General features: G+C 44.7%; 1 protein-coding gene and 1 long non-coding RNA gene across 5 annotated transcripts; both read right to left on the bottom strand.

Moving 5' to 3' along the window:
* itpka (inositol-trisphosphate 3-kinase A) lies at positions 1 to 25,243 on the bottom strand. Of its 4 annotated transcripts, none has more exons than XR_004210657.1 (7): positions 10,923 to 10,998; positions 7,240 to 7,339; positions 6,780 to 6,993; positions 2,048 to 2,256; positions 1,676 to 1,777; positions 1,228 to 1,299; positions 1 to 961 (listed from the first exon to the last, which is right to left on the bottom strand). XR_004210657.1 is itself a non-coding variant. In XM_020488232.2 (7 exons), the coding sequence occupies exons 1-7, from the start codon at positions 24,702 to 24,704 to the stop codon at positions 728 to 730; spliced, it is 1,359 nt and encodes a 452-aa protein (XP_020343821.1). In that variant the 5' UTR covers positions 24,705 to 25,234; the 3' UTR covers positions 1 to 727. The 4 variants fall into 4 exon arrangements, 2 of the variants coding, with proteins under 2 accessions (XP_020343821.1, XP_020343822.1); XM_020488232.2 differs by lacking the exon at positions 10,923 to 10,998 and adding an exon at positions 24,273 to 25,234 and having other exon boundaries at positions 2,052 to 2,256; XM_020488233.2 differs by lacking the exon at positions 10,923 to 10,998 and adding an exon at positions 24,273 to 24,704 and having other exon boundaries at positions 2,052 to 2,256; positions 7,240 to 7,336.
* Positions 3,742 to 6,773, bottom strand: LOC116374704 (uncharacterized). The gene is made up of 2 exons (XR_004210659.1): positions 5,576 to 6,773; positions 3,742 to 5,284 (listed from the first exon to the last, which is right to left on the bottom strand). It is a non-coding gene; the product is annotated as an uncharacterized LOC116374704 (long non-coding RNA).
* Positions 25,244 to 25,581: the final 338 nt, after the last annotated feature.

Here is a 25,581-nt window from a genome sequence, read left to right as displayed (position 1 = left end):
TTTGTGTTTTGATAAGTGTTTTATAATACAGCAAGACATATTTTTACTTGTACATGTGAAAAAACTCCCAATACACAACCATTTCTAACTCATTGGGACAAGGCCATAGTGTTTTTCTGAGGTTAGTCTCATGGACTGTCATAATACAATACTTGCTACAATACTTGCGTGATTCATTTTTCATTCATCCTTCGTCATGATAATGAGATGATCCTAAAGACGCACTGGTGTATGTAACTGTATTAGAATACAGTATGTCTAATGTCTTCAAAAAAGTTTGGAAAGAAATAAAATAAAATAGAACATGCTTGATTATCAAAAACTGAAATCAATCAAATCTAATGACACCTTGGAATATGGAATGGGTTGGATTTCTATGCAATACTGTCCCTTACATCGATAGTATTGTATGGCTTTCTAGAATATACAGGCACTACAATCACAGGTTTGTGTCTGTTCATTAATTTGCATTCATTAAAATTCCCCTAAAATGTATAGTTTGTTCAAAAGGCACAGACATACTTTAAAAAACGCAATCCCTTATCATCATGCTACAATAGCTTCAACAATACGCTGAGATACAATTTGTTGTGCTGAATAAGCTGGAAGTTTGATTTACACAGTATGTATACTTTGTGATTGAGGGGACCCTTGAGACTGTATATTACTGCCAGGGTCCTCTAACTACTGGAATGGGGTAGTCCAATCCCTCCCAGGTGGTCATAGCTTAAAGGCACTCATTACTTCCTTCACTAGTTCCTTTGTTAGTCAAAGAGCCCAGTGTTCTCATCAGGTTGTCCAGTCCCCACATGTATCCGTCCTCTCGGTTGCCCTCCTGCCAGGGTATGGAGTGGTCCAGAGTCTGTCCCTCTGGTAAAGCTGTAGTCTTGCCGAAGTCAATGAGCCAAACCTCAGCTCGGTCAGTGTGGTCATGAATGAAGAGGAGGGAGCTCCCAATCACCTTGGAGAGAGAAGACGCGTACTCATTACAATAACCACTGGGCATACACTGGTTGAATCAACAGTGTTTCCACATCATTTCAATGAAATTACATTGAACAGATGTGCAATAGATGTTGAATTGACATTTTTGCCCAGTGTGTATTATCATTTATATTATTTACCGGTAAACCTCATAAAAGCTCTTAGATGTGTTTAATTTATCTAGTGGGATGAACAAATGTCAACAGAAAACAGGTGCAGATGAACTAAAGCTTCTATATTCACCTCGTGTCTCTTGAAGAACTCCGATGACATCAGGGCTTGTTGAATTTTTGCTAGTTTACTCAGGTAGGAATTCTGAATTAGAGAGGCAATACAATTATTCTGGCTGTAGAGTTGAGACTTGGGAAACTCCCTTGATAAATTCCTTAAACCAATAGAGGTTATATGTCTAGGTCGTTCAATTCTATTTGCTATCTGTCATTCCAACAGGATCTACTGTAGTGTATAATGCCATTTGGGTTGCTCATCATAGCCAAATATTTACCAATGTGTATCACTTTTCATGAGATTTTACAAAAGACAGGTAAAGTCAAACCAATTTGTTTGATTGTTCAAGTATTCACTTTACATAAGACAGGTATCTACTGTATGTCTCTACTTGTCAAAAATCAGCAGACCATGCAAATGAATGCAACACAATAACAGGTAAGACTAGTAGCTGTCAACCTACTAGTATGTTTGTGTTGTTTGTGGCAAAGTCCCTGAAGATCTGAGTGATATCCTCCTTAGACCGGGTCTTCTTGAAATCCGTGTGACACGTCCCGTCAGCTTTCTGAGAGAAGGAATGGTCAATATGTTGATAAGCAGCACTGTCCACGTGCCACAAGGTCAAGGCTCCGACATTACTTTATTGCATACAGTATGTAATGAACTTCACATGAAAAACTGTCAAATGAACCATGAAAGAAAGGGTTTTAGTCCAGGAATAAGCCTTTTGTATACGTTCTGGTTTAAATGAAAAGGGATCGCTGTGGTTGCGTTTTGAGTGAACACTAACTGAATTGCTTCCTTCATGTTGACACTCAGGTTGATGCGTGGGTACTTGCTTTGATGCCTTCGATACGGAAGCCCAGTGTGTGTGTGGAGCTGAGGGTCTCTCTCCACTGCATGTAGCGGGGTTTGGTGACGGCCCTCTGGAGGTGCTCCTGGGGGCTAGGGGCCTCACTGTCCACCTCCAGCATCTTGTCAAACAGGTCCCTACGGAGCTTAGGCCGCTCTCGGGCTCGCACCACCTCCTCCTCCAGATACGTCCTGAGGAGAGGACAACAGGGAGACACGCTGAGGGGCCATGACACTATTTAGCACCATGACGGCTAAGTGACTTTTCATTTGGTCTTGTTGTGTATGATGATAGCTGAGTGGCATTACAGACAATGGCATGTTATACTTAAGCAATAAGGCCCGGGGGGGTGTGGTATATGGCCAATATACCATGGCTAAGGGTGGTTCTTCTGCTTGACGCAAAGAGGAGTGCCTGGATACAGCCCTTAGCCTTGGTATATTGGCCATATTCCACAAACCCGTAAGGTGCCTTATTGCTGTTATAAACTGCTTACTAACGTAATTAGAGCAGTAAAAATAAATGTTTTGTCATACCAGTGCTATACCACGGCTGTCAGCCAATCAGCATTCAGGGCTCGAACCACCCAGTTTATAATGTGACCTTTGTATGCTTTAGATGGTAGAATTGACTTTCTAAGGTTTCTATTCAACCTGTATCACTGAAGTGTTACAGATTACACAATAGAAATGTAAAGGTAATGTAGGATTGATCTGACATATGCAGTGTTTACCATAATGGAAGTCTCCGCTAACGCAGGAACATTGCCTTTACATTTAAATCATGCTGAAACGCTGAACTTCCGCTATAGAACCCTAAGTCTTACTTGGTAGAGTCCTATGTTCAGTGAATTTCAGTTTCATTCTGAACTTCCTCTGTATAAAAAAAGGAAGCAAGGAGGAGACTCCAAAGTACACAGCATGACTGTTTAACTGGTTGATAGTATGAGTGTTTGTTAGCAGTAGGTGAGAGAGCTTGGGTGGTTGTGTGTGTTTGTCAAAAGGGAGTCACCAGGGACACCCTGTGCCTGCACCCCATCTCCCCACTGTGTGTGTGTGTGTGTGTGTGTGTGTGTGTGTGTGTGTGTGTGTGTGTGCGCGCGCGCGCGCGCGCGTTCGTGCGTGCGTGTGGTTCTTTCTGGCTGTGTACAGGAAACATGTGGCTCAGTAGTGACGGCCTCTCTGTGTGCCTTGACGCCCCACCGGCTGTGTGTGGCAGGAAATCCTCAGAGAACCAGTAACAACAGGTGTTTTATCAAGAGCAAACAGAACAGGTTGACAGTCTGTATGTTCTACTATCAGGAGCACTGACGTGTAAGAGGGATATAGATCAATTACAGTAGTCCAACAATGATTTGTTAGTATTTCCTCAAAATTGCTTAATCCTGCTATAGGGCCAGACATATGTAGTGTTCTACACATTATTATAGAACAGACATACTGCTGCTCCCTACTCACTACTGCTGCTCCCTACTCACTATTGCTGCTCCATACTCACTAAGCTGCTCCCTGCTCACCTAGCTGCTCTCTGCTCACCTAGCTGCTCCCTACTAACTAGTGCTGCTCCCTACTCACCTAGCTGCTGCTCCATACAGACCTAGCGGCTCCCTACTCACTACTGCTGCTCCCTATTCACTACTGCTGCTCCCTACTCACCTAGCTGCTCCCTACTCCCTACTGCTGCTCCCTACTCACCTAGCTGCTCCCTACTCACGACTGCTGCTCCCTACTCACTACTGCTGCTCCCTACTCACCTAGCTGTCCCTACTCACTACTGCTGCTCCCTGCTCACTACTGCTGCCCCCTACTCACTACTGCTGCTCCCTACTCACTACTGCTGCTCCCTACTCACTACTGCTCCTCCCTACTCACATAGCTGCTCCCTGCTCACTACTGCTGCTCCGTACTCACCTAGCTGCTCCCTGCTCACCTAGCTGCTCCCTACTCACCTAGCTGCTCCCTACTCACTACTGCTGCTCCGTACTCACCTAGCTGCTCCCTGCTCACTACTGCTGCTCCGTACTCACCTAGCTGCTCCCTGCTCACTACTGCTGCTCCGTACTCACCTAGCTGCTCCCTGCTCACCTAGCTGCTCCCTACTCACTACTGCTGCTCCGTACTCACCTAGCTGCTCCCTGCTCACAACTGCTGCTCTGTACTCACCTAGCTGCTCCCTGCTCACCTAGCTGCTCCCTGCTCACCTAGCTGCTTCCTACTCACTACTGCTGCTCCCTACTCACTACTGCTGTTCCCTACTCACCTAGCTGCTCCCTACTCACGACTGCTGCTCCCTACTCACTACTGCTGCTCCCTACTCACCGAGCTGTCCCTACTCACTACTGCTGCTCCCTGCTCACTATTGCTGCTCCCTACTCACTACTGCTCCTCCCTACTAACCTAGCTGCTCCCTGCTCACTACTGCTGCTCCGTACTCACCTAGCTGCTCCCTGCTCACTACTGCTGCTCTGTACTCACCTAGCTGCTCCCTGCTCACTACTGCTGCTCCGTACTCACTATTGCTGCTCCCTACTCACTATTGCTGCTCCCTACTCACTACTGCTTCTCCGTACTCACTATTGCTGCTCCGTCCGTACTCACTACTGCTACTCCCTACTCACCTAGCTTCTCCCTGCTCACTACTGCTGCTCCCTACTCACCCAGCTGCTCCCTACTCACATAGCTGCTCCCTACTCACCTAGCTGCTCCCTACTCACCTAGCTGCTCCCTACTCACGTAGCTGCTCCCTACTCACAACTACTGCTCCATACTCACTGAGCTGCTCCCTGCTCACCTAGCTGCTCTCTGCTCACCTAGCTGCTCCCTACTAACTAGTGCTGCTCCCTACTCACCTAGCTGCTGCTCCATACAGACCTAACGGCTCCCTACTCACTACTGCTGCTCCCTATTCACTGCTGCTCCCTACTCACCTAGCTGCTCCCTACTCCCTACTGCTGCTCCCTACTCACCTAGCTGCTCCCTACTCACGACTGCTGCTCCCTACTCACTACTGCTGCTCCCTACTCACCTAGCTGTCCCTACTCACTACTGCTGCTCCCTGCTCACTACTGCTGCCCCCTACTCACTACTGCTGCTCCCTACTCACTACTGCTGCTCCCTACTCACTACTGCTCCTCCCTACTCACCTAGCTGCTCCCTGCTCACTACTGCTGCTCCGTACTCACCTAGCTGCTCCCTGCTCACCTAGCTGCTCCCTACTCACCTAGCTGCTCCCTACTCACTACTGCTGCTCCGTACTCACCTAGCTGCTCCCTGCTCACTACTGCTGCTCCGTACTCACCTAGCTGCTCCCTGCTCACTACTGCTGCTCCGTACTCACCTAGCTGCTCCCTGCTCACCTAGCTGCTCCCTACTCACTACTGCTGCTCCGTACTCACCTAGCTGCTCCCTGCTCACAACTGCTGCTCCGTACTCACCTAGCTGCTCCCTGCTCACCTAGCTGCTCCCTGCTCACCTAGCTGCTTCCTACTCACTACTGCTGCTCCCTACTCACTACTGCTGTTCCCTACTCACCTAGCTGCTCCCTACTCACGACTGCTGCTCCCTACTCACCGAGCTGTCCCTACTCACTACTGCTGCTCCCTGCTCACTATTGCTGCTCCCTACTCACTACTGCTCCTCCCTACTAACCTAGCTGCTCCCTGTTCACTACTGCTGCTCCGTACTCACCTAGCTGCTCCCTGCTCACTACTGCTGCTCTGTACTCACCTAGCTGCTCCCTGCTCACTACTGCTGCTCCGTACTCACCTAGCTGCTCCCCGCTCACCTAGCTGCTCCCTACTCACTACTGCTGCTCCCTACTCACTACTGCTCCTCCCTACTAACCTAGCTGCTCCCTGCTCACTACTGCTGCTCCGTACTCACCTAGCTGCTCCCTGCTCACCTAGCTGCTCCCTACTCACCTAGCTGCTCCCTACTCACTACTGCTGTTCCCTACTCACCTAGCTGCTCCCTACTCACGACTGCTGCTCCCTACTCACCGAGCTGTCCCTACTCACTACTGCTGCTCCCTGCTCACTATTGCTGCTCCCTACTCACTACTGCTCCTCCCTACTAACCTAGCTGCTCCCTGTTCACTACTGCTGCTCCGTACTCACCTAGCTGCTCCCTGCTCACTACTGCTGCTCTGTACTCACCTAGCTGCTCCCTGCTCACTACTGCTGCTCCGTACTCACCTAGCTGCTCCCCGCTCACCTAGCTGCTCCCTACTCACTACTGCTGCTCCCTACTCACTACTGCTCCTCCCTACTAACCTAGCTGCTCCCTGCTCACTACTGCTGCTCCGTACTCACCTAGCTGCTCCCTGCTCACCTAGCTGCTCCCTACTCACCTAGCTGCTCCCTACTCACTACTGCTGCTCTGTACTCACCTAGCTGCTCCCTGCTCAATACTGCTGCTCCGTACTCACCTAGCTGCTCCCTGCTCACTACCGCTGCTCCGTACTCACCTAGCTGCTCCCTGCTCACCACTGCTGCTCCGTACTCACCTAGCTGCTCCCTGCTCACCTAGCTGCTCCCTACTCACTACTGCTGCTCCGTACTCACCTAGCTGCTCCCTGCTCACTACTGCTGCTCCGTACTCACCTAGCTGCTCCCTACTCACCTAGCTGCTCCCTACTCACCTAGCTGCTCCCTACTTACTACTGCTGCTCTCTACTCACTACTGCTGCTCCCTACTCACTACTGCTGCTCTCTTACCTCACTCCCATCTTGCAGTCCATGACACTGGGTCTATCAAAGTTGACTAGTAGATCAGTCATATGTAGGAAGGGATCCCCATCCCTCTCCACCACACCATAATATCCTGGTACAAAGTCCTGGAGAACGTCTCCCTGCAGCCTCTCAAAACACAGCTTCTCATTCTCAGAGAACTTCTTCAGAATGGTGCCTTCGCCGCCAGCTTTGAAATTACCTGGAAAAGATAAGCACTGACATTCCACAGCAAACCACTAACGACTGACATTTTCCGATGGAATCTGACATTGTGTGTAATGGGTTAGTATTGTATCAAAGTGGCTAGTAGTATACAGTACTGTCTGTGTCATGTGCTTTATTTTGTGTGGAAGATGTACAGTACACATCATCTTACATTAGTGCTTGGTTCTTGGTATGCTGCTGTGATAGGTGAGGGATCACGTCCATGGTGACTGTGTTTTACCTTTGTGTCCAGCTAGTTGAACCCAGGACAGGTTTCTTCTTTGTGGGGAAACAAAAGGCCAGTTGACAATAGTCTTTATCTTCCACCAGGGTTTGCTCTGCTGAAGAAGGACCAAGCACAGGAACAGTCAGCTTTACCTCTATGGAGTATCTGTGTCATTATTAACCAGGCAGAGACACTGTCCTCAAGCCAGCGCTCAACAGTAGGGGGTATGTAAATGAAGTTGTACAACGATAATGATCTTGGATAATAATCATGTTTTGAATTCAGTTGATGACAGACAGCTGTCTAAATCACTTGGCCACTGTTAATTGGGTCATTTGTTACTGTACATCATTAACCCTAGCTTCATGTCCTCGTCCAGGCTCAACTCTAATCCTAGCCTCAAATCTAACCCTGACCCTTAACCCTGGCCTCATCCGCAAACATATTAGTCTCTTTGCTACATGTTGTCATTTCTATGGAACTCACATTTCCCTACCAGCTGCTGTGTATAGTCACACTTGACTGACTTGCTGTTGCCATGTGCATTTCCATTAAGACACAGTCATGGAGATCTTGTTCAACGACATCTGGATGATTCAGGCATAGAAATTATGACATTGTTTCCCCATGTGTGATGAGATGTTGAGTGAGTCACACATCATGTTCCCAGCAGACATGCTTCACAGACAGAAAAGTACTTAGCATGTGCTTGATGACACAGAGATGATACATAATGTTATTTTTGAGATAGATTTCACCATAGCTAGATTCAGGGTTATGACCAAGACAGAGGTCAGAGGTATTCAGTATTCTGAGATCGCAGTAAAAGGAAGAAAAGACCTGGTCATTGGATTCAGTGAAAAAACGACTCATTCTGTTGAGTGTACACACTCAAAACCAATAACAGATCCCACAGCCACTCTGAAATGTCAAGTGGTATGCTCCACTCACTGGTGTTGTTGATGTGGTGTATAAAGTTGAATTGTTGTTGTAATAATAGTCGGCTGTGTGGGTGTCATATTTCCACACAGGCCTTCAACACTCTCTCAAACACATAACCAATAGTAATAGTGACAACCTATTAATCAACATGTATTTTTTAAAAGCCCTGTGCTCTGTCAAGAGAAAGAAATATGAACATATAGCCCCTCCATTTGTGGCTACACAGTTATTCTAAAAAAGTAGTGTAAAATATGTTGTAGAATTTCAACATTGTGGAACGTGTTTCAATTCCTGAAAATAAATGCTACATTTTAACTGTACGAGGTGTGTTCTCTCACAAACTACAATACAACGCAATGTTTGTATAAAAAAATATTTCTATAACCCTCTAGATAATACATTCCTGGTTAGTTCTGGGACACACCTTACTTTGTAAAGCCGGGCCTAATGTGGTTGACAGACTGACAGAAAATAAGGCGTCTACAATCAGCTGCAAATAGAGCCTACTACATAATGAACTCGACCAATTACAATTTCATAACAGTAACAAGAACAGGAACAAGGGAGTAACAATTGTGTATGATTCACTCAAGCTGTTGATTCACTCAATACTGTATGATTCACTCAAGCTGTTGATTCACTCAATATTGTATGATTCACTCAAGTTGTTGATTCACTCAATACTGTATGATTCACTCAAGTTGTTGATTCACTCAATACTGTATGATTCACTCGGTTTCTCAACCTGGCACATTATAATATGAACATGCATTAGCATACGCATATTTGACAAATGGCTAGCATCAATAAATGTGATGTCATAAAAATTCAAGCCTCTTTTTCACTACAAGTCACTGTCATACTAGAAATACAGAGAACGGATAGTGTACAAAGTAGGAGTTTTCTTTCTGTGTTGAAAGGTCAAATCCTAAATGTCAATGTGGCTGAAATTGGCACACAACCATTTGTCATAGACTCATAGGACAATGGGGGTGGCTTGTACTGCAAGTGTGGGGGCTGACTGGACACTCTATCTGCTATAAACAAAGGGTATAGAGAGTTAATGCAAACTCTATTTTCAGAACAGGGAGACACTTTTTTCCATTACCATTATTTGTTTTGAATGACTAGAAAGATCAATAAAAGGGTTGGGTTTGAGAGCTTTTCAAATGGCCTGTCATACTGACATGCCCCTGTTGAAACACTGAACACTGAGCAGTGAGCACCACAATGTACACAGCCTTCCCTTCCAGCAGGGCCAGGCGATGTGTATTCAGTGTGTTTAAAGGAAGTTGACAGCTTAGAGCCTTCTATGGAGCTGGCTGAGCATAGTTCTGAAGAGTTACACAGAGGTACAAAGTAGAGGTCGACCGATTATGATTTTTCAACGCCGATAACGATTATTGGAGGACCAAAATTTGTAATAATGACAATTACAACAATACTGAATGAACACTTATTTTAACTTAACATCAATGAAATCAATTTAGTCTCAAATAAATAATGAAACATGTTCAACTTGGTTTAAATAATGTAAAAACAAAGTATTGGAGAAGAAAGTAAAAGTGCAATATGTGCCATGTAAGAAAGCTAACGTTTAAGTGCCTTGCTCAGAACATGTGAAAGCTGGTGGTTCCTTTTAACATGAGTCTTCAATATTCCCAGGTAAGAAGTTTTAGGTTGTAGTTATTATAGAAATTATAGGACTATTTCTCTCTATACGATTTGTTTTTCATATACCTTTGACTATTGGATGTTCTTATAGGCACTTTAGTATTGCCAGTGTAACAGTATAGCTTCCATCCCTCTCCTCGCCGCTACCTGGGCTCGAACCAGGAACACATCGACAACAGCCACCCTCGAAGCATCGTTACCCATCACTCCACAAAAGCCGCGGCCCTTGCAGAGCAAGGGGAACAACTACTCCAGGTCTCAGAGCGAGTGAATTTTGAAACGCTATTAGCGCGCACCCTGCTAACTAGCTAGCCATTTCACATCGGTTACACCAGCCTAATCTCTGGAGTTGATGGGCTTGAAGTCATAAACAGCGCAATGCTTGAAGCACAGCGAAGAGTTGCGGGCAAAATGCACGAAAGTGCTGTTTGAATGAATGCTTACGAGCCTGCTGGTGCCTACCATCGCTCAGTCAGACTGCTCTATCAAATCATAGACTTAATTATAACATAATAACACACAGAAATACGAGCCTTAGGTCATTAATATGGTCGAATCCGGAAACTATCTCGAAAATAAAACGTTTACTCTTTCAGTGAAATACAGAACAGTTCCGTAGGTGGCTTCCATAAATCTAAATAATCCTGTTACTGCACAACCTTCAATGTTATGTCATAATTCTGGCAAATTTGTTCGCAATGAGCCAGGCGGCCCAAAATGTTGCATATACCCTGACTCTGCACGCAATGAACGCAAGAGAAGTGACACAATTTCACCTGGTTAATATTGCCTGCTAACCTGGATTTCTTTTAGCTAAAAATGCAGGTTAACAAATATATACTTCTCTGTATTGATTTTAAGAAAGGCATTGATGTTTATGGTTAGGTACACGTTGGAGCAACGACAGTCCTTTTTCGCGAATGCGCACCGTATCGATTATATGCAACGCAGGACACGCTAGATAAACTAGTAATATCATCAACCATGTGTAGTTATAACTAGTGATTATGATTGATTGATTGATTGATCGTTTTTTATTAGATAAGTTTAATGCTAGCTAGCAACTTCCCTTGGCTTCTTACTGCATTCGCGTAACAGGCAGGCTCCTCGTGAGGCAGGTGGTTAGAGCGTTGGACTAATTATCCGAAAGGTTGCAAGATTGAATCCCTGAGCTGACAAGGTAAAAATCTGTCGTTCTGCCCCTGAACAAGGCAGTTAACCCACCGTTCCTAGGCCGTCATTGAAAAGAATAATGTGTTCTTAACTGACTTGCCTAGTTAAATAAAGGTGTAAAAAATATATATATATTTTTTTAATCGTCAAAATCAGCATCCAAAAATACAGATTTCCGATTGTTATGAAAACTTGAAATCGGCCCTAATTAACCGGCCCTAATTAATACAAAGTCACTGATGTCGGAGACAAAGTCAAATATGGCTTCTGACAACAAGCAGATACAGAGGCCTTAGAAGTCGTACATGTTTTTACGGTTCACAAGTGACATTATTTGAAAAGTTTGTTGGATCATCATATGCACAGCAAAATCTTCAGTGTTAAAAATAAACACAGAGTGTGTTAAATCAACACTGAAAGTGTTGAGTCTGTGGACCCCTATAGACATCGGAACAATGTTAAATTAACACACTGCTTAGTGTAAAGCCAAATATTTCCCAGAGTGCCTTACCTTTCGAGTCCTGAGGTACGGCCTGAGGTATGAACTTTTATGCACTCATAACTGACCTTTGTACCACTACAGTGAAAAGTGTTTGTACCACTTTAGGAAAAAATCTGAACCTTTTTTTCTGAGCGTGTAATACAATGACCTGAAATTCATGGTTTATAGGCCACATCAGGCCTGCGAGTCACATTATTCTGGTTTAGGGAAAGGGGATACCTAGTCAGTTGCACAACGGAATGCATTCAACTGAAATGTGTCTTCCACATTTAACCCAACCCCTCTGAATCAGAGATTGCAAGGTGCAAGGTGATGTGAAAATCCTATAGGAATCCAGCCAGTGTGGGGGATATCCAACTTTTTGAATTTTGTATCATACACAACAGGTATTCAAAATGACTGCCAGGGTTGGGAAGGCTAAGCTATAAGACTACCTAAAGCATCTAAACTGGGACAACCATTTCAGTAATGGGTGCAACAATAATTCGAAGTAACATATTTGATTAATTTAGAAAATGTTGTAATTTATAGCACAAGATTAATTGATTAATAAATCAATGTACATGCAAAAACATAGATATTGATACAAACAATTCAAAAAATCTATCTACAATAGAGCATGCCGGGAAATATGATAATGATGTCAAGGTTTTGGTTCAAAGTAATGTATGAGTTTCAGGCCCCTGTATTAGGATAAAAGGTCCTCAAAATAAGGCCTTATGAAATACGTATGGTACTGTGTTAAAAAAACATGTTTTATGACAACATATTTGCTTAGGATCTCACTTGGTGAAGTGCGTAGTACTGAAAGTGGATGAATGCAACAACCATGACTCTCTCTTGCCTAGTTAAATAAAGGTTAAATAAATACAAAAAATTAAATAAATGTTCCGGTGTCTCAATACTTTCACTGTTGATTTAAACACTCACATTTTAGTTTTTTTTTAACACTGGAGAATTTGCTGTGTTGTTATTCACAGCTACTTTTATGTTCTAGGGTTTAAAACTACGGTATTGTCCTGAAATCACAACTGTATCACTACTTTATCAATGCAAGTCATCAGTCAAGTGTTGAAGTCAAATACAGCACCACCCTCAGTCCTCCTGAATCATAGGTCAGGTGTACAGCAGCACCTGTATTCTGTGCTAAAAGACAATGCTAAAACAAGATGGCCGCCTCAGACGAGAGACCAGGGTGGTTTCAAACTTTTTGAAGACCATCATACATGAAGGGAGTATACTCAATTAAAGGAAAATTCCACCCAAAAACTAACTTTTGGCATTTGTTTCATTAGTCCATTGTTGACATAGTCCCAAAATGTTTTGCTTGTTAGCACTCAAGTTTTCAAGATATGTAACTTTCAAAATAAGGAAATCATCACATGATGCAAAATCCATCATACAGGGCTGATTTCTGTATTTTGAAAGTTACATATCTTGAAAACTTGAGTACTGACAAGAAAACATTTTGGGACTTTGTCATCAATGGACTAATGGAACAAATACCAAAATATTGTTTTTGGGTGGAGTTTTCATTTCAAATGGGGGGTAATCTAATTCCTTTCCACTTCTGTGTTGTCTCACAGACAACTCGATTCATGTCTGAAGATTACCTTTAGGATAGGCCAATAGTTAGCTATCTGACATGATCACAACCAAGTCAAAATAAACCATTAGAGTACAGTGTCTGTAATTCAAATCAAATCAAAGTTTATTTGTCACGTGCGCCGAATACAACAGGTGTAGACCTTACAGTGAAATGTTTACTTACTGGCCCTAACCAATGGTGCGGGGAAAAAGGTATGTGTGTGTGTGTGGTGTGTGTGTGTAGGTAAGTAAAAAAATAAAACAATAGTAAAAAGACATTTGAAAAAAGAGTAGCAAGGCTATATACAGACACCTGTTAGTCAGGCTTATTGCGGTAGTACGTACATGTAGGTATCGTTAAAGTGACTATGCATATATGATGAACAGAGAGTAGCTGTTGGAGGGGTTGGCGGGTGGTGGGACACAATGCAAATAGTCCGGGTAACCATTTGGTTACCTGTTCAGGAGTCTTATTGCTTGGGGGTAAAAACTGTTGAGAAACCTTTTTGTCCTAGACTTGGCACTCCTGTACCGCTTGCCATGCGGTAGTAGAGAGAACAGTCTATGACTGGGGTGGCTGGGGTGATCACTGGGGCCTTCCTCTGACACTGCCTGGTGTAGAGGTCCTGGATGGCAGGCAGCTTTGCCCCAGTGATGTACTGGGCCATACGCACTACCCTCTGAAGTGCCTTGCGGTCGGAGGCCGAGCAATTGCCGTACCAGGCAGTGATGCAACCGGTCAGGATGCTCTCGATGTTGCAGCTGTCGAACCTTTTGAGGATCTCAGGACCCATGTCAAATCTTTTTAGTTTCCTGAGGGGGAATAGGCTTTGTCGTGCCCTCTTCACGACTGTCTTGGTGTGTTTGGACCAATCTCGTTTGTTGTTGATGTGGATACCAAGGAATTTTAAGCTCTCAACCTGCTCCACTACAGCCCCGTTGATGAGAATGAGGATGTGCTCGGTGCTCCTTTTCCTGTAGTCCACAATCATCTCCTTAGTCTTGGTTACGTTGAGGGATAGGTTGTTATTCTGGCACCACCCGGCCAGGTCTCTGACTTCCTCCCTATAGCCTGTCTCGTCGTTGTCGGTGATCAGGCCTAGTACAAGGGAGTACAATCTGAAACGTGAGCTTGGGCGGTATCCAGATTGCCATGACTTCATAACGACATAGTGCCATACTGGGATTTGCGGTAATACCGGCATTGAACACAAGGGGCGCTATTTTCAAACCACACTCTGCCTCTGTAATCCAAAGGTTGGCAATGCTAACAAGTACATGTAAAATCCCATAGAGAATGCTAACTAAATGCTAATGAGCGCATTGCGGACATTTTACACAGTATCTGACCTAAACTATTTTCAGGACAGACATCCCAGCTCATAAAGTTATATAAGTAACTCAAAAATGCTACTCAGTTGGCAGCACACACAAAATAAATATTACACAGCAATGCACTTGATCCAGGAGGGTGTTGTCTGCTGTTACCAAGTGAAGCTAGATTTTGGAAGACGTGAACAATTAGCTAGATAGCTCTCTACTAAATTAGCAAACCAAATGCACAACTTCAAAGCATTGCGCACATTCTAGACAGTTAACTTAATAGTTATAAGATATGTAGCTGGGAAACATTTAGTGTCACGTCTGCTCCTGCTTCCCCCTCCCCCCAGGCGATTGAGGGCGCCAGACTGCCCTGCATCACGCATCATGCCATCTATGACGCACACCTGCCTTCCCTTGTCACACGCATCAGCGATATTGGACTCAACTGGACTCAGTCATCACCTGTTTATTTCCTCCCCTATATTTGTCAGTTCCCTTGCTCTGTTCCCTGCTGCTGCATTAATTGTTTATTGTCTGTATTACTCGTTTGCTGACGCTGTTCCTGTCTCGTTCCATGTCCGTTCCTTATTAAATGTTTGACTCCCCGTACCTGCTTCATCTCTCCAGCGTCATCCTTGTGAAAGAATGCAGCAGCCAACATACGAAGCATCGGGGAGTACTGGCATTCCGATTGGTGGTGACATCGGCTCTGGGTTGCCACCAATGGAACCGGGGGTGTCTAGCCAGCTCGTCGGCCGTCCATGCCCTAGCTGGCTCGAGAGGTTTCCTTGCCCCGGTTGGCTCGGACGGTGCCCTTCCCACGTCGGGCCTCAGCCAGATCATCCGTTCTTGTTCGCCCAGCCGGTCCAGGAGTTTTTTTGTTTTGTTGGTGACGTCGGGGTGGATTCCGCCGCCGATGGAACCCGAGGGTGCCTAAGCCGGCCCGTCGAGCTTCCACGCCCTGACTGGCTTGAGAGGTTTCCTTGCCTCGGTTGGCTCGCAAGGTTTCCATCCCACGTCACACTCCACCGGATCACTGGGCTCCCTCGCTGCAGCGGGATCGACAGGTGTCTTGCTTCAGCCGGATCGTCGGGCTTCCATGCCTCAGCCGGCTCCCTCGCAACTGCCGGTTTGTGGGGCTTCCACGCCCCCAGCTGGCTTGCCCAGCGCCCATGTCTCGGCCGGTTCGCCCAGGTGGGACGCCATGTGGCTGCTCCCGCTCTTCCCCCCCGGCACTTGAGGGAGCCAGGCTGTCCTGCATCACTCACTCCTGCCATCTATTACGCACACCTGCCTTCCCTCGTCACGCGCATCAGTGACATTGGACTCACCTGGACTCACTCATCACCTGCTTATTACCTCCCCTATATTTGTCAGTTCCCTTGCTCTGTTCCCCGCTGCTGCAAAAACTGTTATTTGTCTGTGTTACTCAAGTGCTGACGCTGTTCCTGTCTAGTTCCATGTCCGGTCCTAATTACATGTTTGACTCCCCGTACCTGCTTCGTCTCTCCAGCATCATCCTTGTGACATTTAGTTGTGAATTCCAAACCGCAACTAGATCACCTGGGGCGTGCTGAACAACAGTGAGTGACTCACAAGCCGGTCTCTCATCTTTGTGTGCTTGTAAACAAACAACACGTGACTCAGGACTACCGGTAAGCTTCATAATGAAAAATAATGTGACAGGTGAAATGAAGAACGCAATCTTCTTTATGTCCTAATGTCTTGCACAAGATGACTTTAGGTATTTACAAATATAGCTACAAATATTCAAATGTATGAAAAAACATTTAAATATTTGAAACTGTATTTACGGTATTGAAAAACCATCCTTTGTCTATTTCTAAATACCCCGGTATACAAGGTATACAATACCCCAGTATACAAGCCTAGTGAAATGGCTTGTGGCTCTGTGGCAGTCGCTGGTCTGGCTGCATCACTGTCATCAGGTTGGCTGACTGGAATGCTTTGGACGACGTGGCTGGGTGCAGCTCTGGCAAATGCTCGGCTGTCTCAAGGAATGGGAATGGGAGCCATGGAGGCCGGGTTGGTTCCAGCACCGACATAGGAGCGTGAATGGACGCCCGTCATGGCATCTGTGCAAGTGGCACATTTGGGGTCAACTCTGGCAGGCCTGGGGTCAACTCGGGCAGCTGCTGGGCGGACTGGCACACTGGCGCACAGGGGGCTGCATGGCTGCTTGAAGCTCAGGGTTCTGCATTTCTGGCTGGACATGCTGGAGTCCTTGGGCCATCTGATAGGCCAAGGCACTGGCGAAGGCACTGACATGCTGTAGTCCGGGTGACGGCTGAACTACCTGGCGGTCCAAGCCGGGACCAAGCAATCAGAGGCTGCTGCACTGCCTGGTACACAGGATACAGTTTGTCGGTTCTGTGGTACTCTGGACCTGAGGTGCAGGCCAGGCATTGGGGTACTGCCAGTAACCAGGTGGAGGTAGTGGAGCTGGTGGCTGCTGGACAGGAGCGGGACTCTGGATGGGCGCTGCAGGGTTTCTGTGTCTGTGTCTTGCTTTCAGGGCCGTAGCTACATACAGTTGAAGTCGGAAGTTTACATACACCTAAGCGAAATATATTTAAACTCAGTTTTTCACAATTCCTGACATTTAATCTGAGTAAAAATTCCCTGTCTTAGGTCAGTTAGGATCACCACTTTATTTTAAGAATGTGAAATGTCAGAATAATATTAGAGAGAATTATTTATTTCAGCTTTTATTTCTTTCATCACAATCCCAGTGGGTCAGAAGTTTACATACACTCAATTAGTATTTGGCAGCATTGCCTTTAAAATGTTTAAATTGGGTCAAACGTTTCGGGGAGCCTTCCACAAGCTTCCCACAATAAGTTGGGTGAATTTTGGCTCATTCCTCCTGACAGAGCTGGTGTAACTGAGTCAGGTTTGTAAGCCTCCTTGCTCGCACATGCTTTTTCAGTTCTGCCCACAAATTCTCTATGGGATTGCGGTCAGGGCTTTGTGATGGCCACTCCAATACCTTGACTTTGTTGTCCTTAAGCCATTTTGCAACAACTTTGGAAGTATGCGTGGGGTCATTGTCTATTTGGAAGACCCATTTGCGACCAAGCTTTAACTTCCTGACTGATGTCTTGAGATGTTGCTTCAATATATCCACATCATTTTCCTTTCTCATGATGCCATCTATTTTGTGAAATGCTCCAGTCCCTCCTGCAGTAAAGCACCACCACAACATGATGCTGCCACCCCTGTTCTTCACGGTTGGGATGGTGTTCTTCGGCTTGCAAGTATCTCCCTTTTTCCTCCAAACATAACGATGGTCATTATGACCAAACAATTCTATTTTTGTTTCATCAGACCAGAGGACATTTCTCCAAAAAGTACGATCTTTGTCCCCATTGCAAACCGTAGTCTGGCGTTTTTATGGCGTTTTTGGATCAGTGGCTTCTACCTTGCTGAGCTTCCTTTCAGGTTATGTCGATATAGGACTCGTTTTACTGTGGATATAGATACTTTTGTACCTGTTTCCTCCAGCATCTTTACAATGTCCTTTGCTGTTGTTCTGGGATTGATTTGCACTTTTCACACCAAAGTACATTCATCTCTAGGAGACAGAACACATCTCCTTCCTGAGCGGTATGATGGCTGCAAGGTCCCATGGTGTTTATACTTGCATGGTATTGTTTGTACAGATGAACGTGGTACCTTCAGGCGTTTGGAAATTGCTCCGAAGGATGAACCAGACTTGTGGAGGTCTACAATTGTCTTTTTGAGGTCTTGGCTGATTTCTTTTGATTTTCCCATTATGTCAAGTAAAGGGGCACTGGGTTTGAAGGTAGGCCTTGAAATACATCCACAAGTACACCTCCAATTGAATCAAATTATGTAAATTAGCCTATAAGAAGCTTCTAAGCCATGACATCATTTTCTGGAACTTTCCAAGCTGTTTAAAGGCACAGTCAACTTAGTGTATGTAAACTTCTGACCCACTGGAATTGTGATACAGTGAATTATAAGCGAAATAATCTGTCTGTATGCACGAAGTAGATGTCCTAACCGACTTGCCAAAACTATAGTTTGTTAACAAGAAATGTGTGGAGTGGTTGAAAAACGAGTTTTAACCTCTCTGAGATCGTCCGGGACGCTAGCGTCCCAACTTGCCAACAGCCAGTGAAATTGCAGGGCGCCAAATTCAAAACAACAGAAATCTCATGATTAAAATTCCTCAACCATACAAGTATTTTACACCATTTTAAAGATACACTTCTCGTTAATCCAACCACAGTGTCCGATTTCAAAAAGGCTTTTCGGCGAAAGCAGAACATATCATTATGTTAGGTCAGCAACTAGTCACAGAAAGCATTCCGCCATTTTCCAACCAAAGAGAGGTGTCACAAAAAGCAAAAATACAGATAAGAAGAATCACTAACCTTTGACGATCTTCATCAGATGACACTCCCAGGCCTCAATGTTACACAATACATGTATGTTTTGTTCGATCAAGTTCATATTTATATCCCAAAACCTCAGTTTACATTGGCGCCATGTTCAGAAATTCCTCCAAAACATCCGGAGAAATTGCAGAGCCACATCAAATAACAGAAATACTCATCATAAACTTTGATGAAAGATACATGTTTTACATAGAATTAAAAATAAACTTGTTCTTAATGCAACCGATGTGTCAGATTTCAAAAAAGCTTCACGGCAAAAGCACAATATTCAATAATCTGAGAACAGCGTTCAGCCACAAATGCAAGCCATAAAGTTACCCGCCAAATTGTGGAGTCAACAAAAGTCATAAATAGCATTAGAAATCTTCACTTACCTTTGTTGATCTTTATCGGAATGCACTCCCTGGACTCCCACTTCCACTAGAAATGTTTGTTTTGTTCGATTACGTCCATATGTCCAAATACCTCCGTTTTGTTCGCGAGTTTAGTTCACAATTCCAAAGACACAATGCGAGAGCACAAAATCCAGACGAACAGTTAAAAGAGTTCCATTACAGTTTTTAGAAACATGTCAAACGATGTTAACAATCAATCCTTAGGATCTTTTTATAATAAATCTTCAATAATATTCCAACCGGACAATAGCGTATTCATTACAGAGGAAAAAGAAGGCACGGCATGCCCGCATGACCGCGCGGTAAACAACTGATTGGCCTCAGCCTAGTCCACTTGTTGAAACAGCTCTTATTCGACACCCTTCCACAATAGAAGCCTCAAACAACTTTCTAAAGACTGTTGACATCTGCTGGAAGCCTTGGGAAGTGCAATCTGGCCCCATAGACACAGCATATTGGATAGGCAATCACTTAAATGAAACTACAAACCTCAGATTTCCTACTTCCTGGTTGGATTTGTCTCAGGTTTTCGACTGCCATATGACAGTTTTAGAAACTTCAGAGTGTTTTCGATCCAATACTACTAATAATATGCATATATTAGCATCTGGGACAGAGTAGCAGGCAGTTTACTCTGGGCACCTTATTCATCCAAGCTACTCAATACTGCCCCCCTGTCACCAAGAAGTTAATGACTCCAACATAAGTGTATGTAAACTTCCGACTTCAACTGTATGAGGACACCGAGGTCCGGACATCTGTAATTATTTTAATTTATAAATATATATTTTTTGGGGGGGGGGGGGGGGGGGGACTTAGTCGGGTCTCAACTTTCTGTTGAGAGTTAGAATAGTAGAATACACAAGGTGCAACTTTGAAACTTGGTAGTGCATCAGCAGATTTCCTCTTGTTATGTCTGTCACGCCCTGGTCAAAGTATTTTGTGTTTATCTTCATGTTTGGGTCAGTCAGGCCAGGGTGTGGCATGGGGTTTTTGTATTGTGGTGTGTTTTGTCTTGGGGTTTTGGTATGGATTGGGATTGTAGCTAGTGGGGTGATCTAGCAAAGTCTATGGCTGTCTGGAGTGGTTCTCAATCAGAGGCAGGTGTTTATCGTTGTCTCTGATTGGGAACCATATTTAGGCAGCCATATTCTTTGAGTGTTTTGTGGGTGATTGTCCTTAGTGTCTTTGTTCCTTGTTCTGTGTGTATGTGCACCAGTATTAGGCTGTTTCGGTTTTCGTTACGTTTATTGTTTTGTAGGTTTTGTATTTAGATTCGTGTTACGTTTGTTCATTAAACATGGATCGCAATCTACACGCTGCATTTTGGTCCGACTCTCCTTCACGCCTAGAAAACCGTTACAGAATCACCCACCAGTACCAGCACCACGCATCAGGCCTACAGTGCGCCTCGCCTCTCCTGCGCTGTCGGAGCCTCCCGCCTCTCCAGCGCTGTTGGAGCCTCTCTCCTCTCCCGCGCTGCCGGAGTCTTGCATGGAGCAGCCAGAACTGTCAGTCTACATGGAGCAGCCAGAGATGTCAGTCTGCATGAAGCAGCCAGAGATGTCAGTCTGCATGAAGCAGCCAGATATGTCAGTCTGCATGGAGCAGCCAGAGGTGTCAGTCTGCATGAAGCAGCCAGAGATGTCAGTCTGCATGGATCAGCCAGAGCTGTCAGTCTGCATGGAGCAGCCAGAGATGTCAGTCTGCATGAAGCAGCCAGAGATGTCAGTCTGCATGGAGCAGCCAGAGCTGCCAGTCTGCAAGGAGCTGCCAGTCTGCAAGGAGCTGCCAGTCTGCACGGAGCCGCCAGAGATGTCAGTCTGTAAGAAGCCGCCAGAGCTGTCAGCCTACATGGAGCAGCCAGAGCCGCCAGTCAGCCAGACTCTTCCAGATCTGCCAGTCAGCCAGACTCTTCCAGATCTGCCAGTCAGCCAGACTCTTCCAGATCTGCCAGTCAGCCAGACTCTTCCAGATCTGCCAGTCAGCCAGACTCTTCCAGATCTGCCAGACTCTTCCAGATCTGCCAGTCAACCAGACTCTTCCAGATCCGCCAGTCGGCCGGGATCTGCCAGAACTGCCAGTTGGCCGGGATCTGCCAGTCGGTCAGGATCCGCCAGTCAGCCAGGATCCGCCAGATCCGCCAGTCAGCCAGGATCTGCCAGTCAGCCAGGATCTGCCAGTCAGCCAGGATCTGGTAGATCCATCAACCTGCCTGAGCTTCCTCTCACTACCGAGCTTCCTCTCACTCCCGAGCTTCCTCTCACTCCCGAGCTTCCCCTCAGTCCCGAGCTGCCTTAGTCCCGAGCTGCCCCTCAGTCCCGATCTGCTCCTCAGTCCAGTGGGGTTCTGGGTGAGGACTACTGGGCCATGGTCGGCGGCGAGGGTGGACTATCCAGGAACGCGAGGAGAGGGGGGGGGGGGGGGTTCTGTCACGCCCTGGTCAAAGTATTTTGTGTTTATCTTCATGTTTGGGTCAGGCCAGGGTGTGGCATGGGGTTTTTGTATTGTGGTGTGTTTTGTCTTGGGGTTTTGGTATGTATTGGGATTGTAGCTAGTGGGGTGATCTAGCAAAGTCTATGGCTGTCTGGAGTGGTTCTCAGAGGCAGGTGTTTATCGTTGTCTCTGATTGGGAACCATATTTAGGCAGCCATATTCTTTTAGTGTTTTGTGGGTGATTGTCATTGGTGTCTTTGTTCCTTGTTCTGTGTGTATGTGCACCAGTATTAGGCTGTTTCGGTTTTCCGACTCTGCTTCACGCCTAGAAAACCGTTACAATGTCACCCAATGACAGTCACTCAATTAGCCCATAGCCATATCAGATAACATTTGTTAGATTGGTTAATTAGTTTACTTAGTCTTGCCGAACTTGTAGTAATTACCAACTAGGCAGCTGCCCTGGGGCCCTGACCTCCAGAGAGACACCATTAATTTTGTTAGTCACTCTCACTCAGATATCATATTAACATGGCATAAGTCATTGCAAAATGTGTAGAATTGCATAAAATTTGCTTGTAAAACCTCAAAAATCTCCCCACCCCATTGCAAAATGTGCCAAATTGGCCGATTTTAATTAGGGCCAATTTCAAGTTTTCATAACAATCGGAAATTGGTATATTTGGGCCCTGATTTCCGATTTAGTTTTTAAATTTAAATGTTAAAAAAAATGTTTTTAATAACTTTTATTTAACTAGACAAGTCAGTTAAGAACACATTCTTGTTTTCAATGACTGCCTATGAACTGTGGGTTAACTGCCTTGTTCAGGGGCAGAACAACAGATTTTCACCTTGGCAGCTCAGGGGTTCCAATCGTGCAACCGCACAGTTAACAAGTCCAACGCTCGAACCATTGCACTCCACAAGTAATCTGCCTGTTACTCGAATGCAGTAGAAGCCAAGGTAAATTGCTAGCTAGCATTAAAATTATCTTATAAAAACAATCAATCATAATCACTAGTTATAACTACTAATCCAGTTTAGCAGGCAATATTAACCAGGTGAAATTGTGTCATTTCTCTTGCGTTCATTGCACGCAGAGTCAGGGTATATGCAAGTTTGGGCTGCCTGGCCCATAGCGAACTAATTTACCAGACTTTTACATAATTATGACATAGATTTAAGGTTGTGCAATGTAACAAGAATATTTAGACTTAGGGATGCCACCCGTTAGATAAAATACCGAATGGTTCCGTATTTCACTGAAATAATAAATGTTTTGTTTTCTAAATGATAGTTTCCAGATTCGATCATATTAATGACCAAAGGCTCGTATTTCTGTGTGTTATTATGTTATAATTAAGTCTGATTTGATAGAGCAGTCTGACTGAGCAGCAGCAGGCCCGTAATCATTCATTCAAACAGCACTTTCGTGCGTTTTGCCAGCAGCTCTTCGCAAGCGCAGCGCTGTTTATGACTTCAAGCCTATCAGCCTAATACTGTTTCAAACGTCACTCGCTTTTAGATTTGGAGTAGTTATTCCCCTTGCGCTGCAAGGTCCGTGGCTTTTGTGGAGTGATGGGTAACGATGCTTCGAGTGTGGCTGTTGTCGATGTGTTTCTGGTTCGAGCCCAGGGAGGGGTGAGGAGGGAGACGGAAGAACATCCAATAGTCAAAGGTATATGAAATACAAATGGTATAGAGAGAAATAGTCCTATAAATACTATATTAACTACAACCTAAAACCTCTTACCTTGGAATATTGAAGTCTCATGTTAAAAGAAACCACCAACTTTCATATGTTCTCATGTTCTGAGCAAGGAACTTAAACATTAGCTTTTTTACATGGCACATATTTTACATGGCACATATTTTACATGGCACATATTTTTCATGGCATATATTTTTTACATGGCACATTATTTTTTTTCATTGCACATATTTTTACGTGGCACATATTTTTACATGCCGCCTATTTTACATGGCACATATTTTACATGGCACATATTTTTACATGGCACATCTTACTTTCTTCTCCAACACTTTGTTTTAGCATTATTTTAACCAAATTGAACATGTTTCATTATTTATTTGAGGCTAAATTGATTTTACTGATCTTTTATATTAAGTTAAAATAAGTGTTAATTCAGTATTGTTGTAATTGTCATTATTACAAATAAAACATGTTTGTTTTTTTATTGGCCGATTAATCCAATAATACAAAGTTTGTATAACATTCACCAGTAAATCTTGTTTTATAGTAGCCTCAGGCCGTCTTGGCATTTCTAACACACCAGACCATTTTTTCCTTGAGGCCCCCATTATTAGCCAGATCATGATCATTTTGCACAAAAAAATATAACAGGTTAGACAGGCCCACTAGGCAAAAGATTGACCAGCCCAAATGACCAGCCAGTCTGCACCCGGTTAGAATAGAATATAATTCAATAGAATATAAGAGAATAGTCTAACTATTTCCCCCCAGAGTTACAGTGTTCTGGGTGTAATTGGGTGTAATTACAACGTAACAACAATATTACTGTATTTGAATGAAGAATAGTCTATACTCACTTCACTCGTGTCCTCACACAAATGTTCTAAAGTGATATTGCCCTTGCTCTTTGTCTCGTTGTCACTCAGAATGTCATCCTCTGACTCTTCCAACATGATGGAGGAACCTGTTGAGGAGATCGAGGAGTTTGACAATTTCCGTCGCAGAGAGCCTTCCACATCAGCCCAGTCCTCCTGCTGGATCTCCCGTGCGCAGCCTCCATCTGGGGTTATTGTCACCTGCGGTACACGGAGTGCCTCCATCATACTAGTTTGCACTTGAGTGGTGTTAAACTCAGATAACTTTACTTCTTTCACCTGGCAGAGTTCATCGCGAAGCTCAGATGCTCTGCGGCTTGTTCTGCGCTCTTTAACGAACCCATCACTAATACCAGCGCCAGACAGCCCTGCCTCCTTGGAGGCCTTTCTCCTCTTCTCTCTCTCCTTCGGCATTCGACTGATGAACGTGAGCGTGTTCACAACCGACGCGGTGTTATCAAAATTGTACGGCGCTACGATTGAATTTAACCGCTGTCAATCAAACTTGGCCATCTCAATACAGTAGGCCTACTATTTTTGAGTCCAAGTCTCAGTGTATTAAATATTGTGCAATACTGCAATAGGTTTTCATCTGTTTCGGCCACTGTCCGATAAAAACGAGACGTTTCAGGCGGTCGTCATCGGCGGTCCAATTTGCTGACTGGTGTTTTGGGGAACCCCTTTCCTTAGCTCACATCTCGTCGACAGTGTTAACCAAAGACACACGCTTTTATCTTCCGCATTGATTTTGTCTCTCTTCCTGTCAGAAATATATGGTCAGTGCAATCCGGTATCCTTTGGACGCCCATAAACACTAAACCTTAACTCACAACCTAAACCTTACCGTAACCCGTTTAAATATCAACTTCAATGGGGTAGGGACGTCCCGTATAGCAAACCTTGTATTTTGAGTTTTCACGTTACTTCCTCATTCAGTCTTGCACTCTGCAAAACAGATATCACCCACTGCGCACAAGCGGTAGAGGGCCAAAACAGGCTACACCTGTTCCAGCTGTTGTAGTTGTCAACTGAACAAAATCAAGGGGGGTTCAAATCTCTCACTGAAAAACGATGATGTTGGATGAGAAATATTTTCACTGTAGCTGCACCAACAAAGGCAATATAAAGTTAATGTAACCCAAACTGAATTGATGTTCATTTTTCACTCAGCAGATTAATGAGTCGCCATCACGAGCTGTCTCAGGAACCTTACTGATTTATAATGGCATGATTTATATTCAACCCACTGGGCACCCGCTGGTTGAATCAATGTTCTTTCCACGTAATTTCA

The sequence above is a fragment of the Oncorhynchus kisutch genome, linkage group LG7 (assembly GCF_002021735.2).
Source record: "Oncorhynchus kisutch isolate 150728-3 linkage group LG7, Okis_V2, whole genome shotgun sequence".
Taxonomy (NCBI): Eukaryota; Metazoa; Chordata; class Actinopteri; order Salmoniformes; family Salmonidae; genus Oncorhynchus; species Oncorhynchus kisutch.
This window is presented reverse-complemented; position numbering and strand designations above follow the sequence as displayed.

Excerpts from the sequence above, each read along its gene's own strand:
- itpka (XM_020488232.2), bottom strand. The coding sequence starts at position 24,704 with ATGCCGAAGGAGAGAGAGAAGAGGAGAAAGGCCTCCAAGGAGGCAGGG. Across the intron at positions 1,300-1,675 it reads CAAACAACACAAACATACTA|AATTCCTACCTGAGTAAACT; the intron begins GTAGGTTGACAG and ends TCTCTAATTCAG. Across the intron at positions 962-1,227 it reads AGTTCTTCAAGAGACACGAG|GTGATTGGGAGCTCCCTCCT; the intron begins GTGAATATAGAA and ends TCTCTCTCCAAG.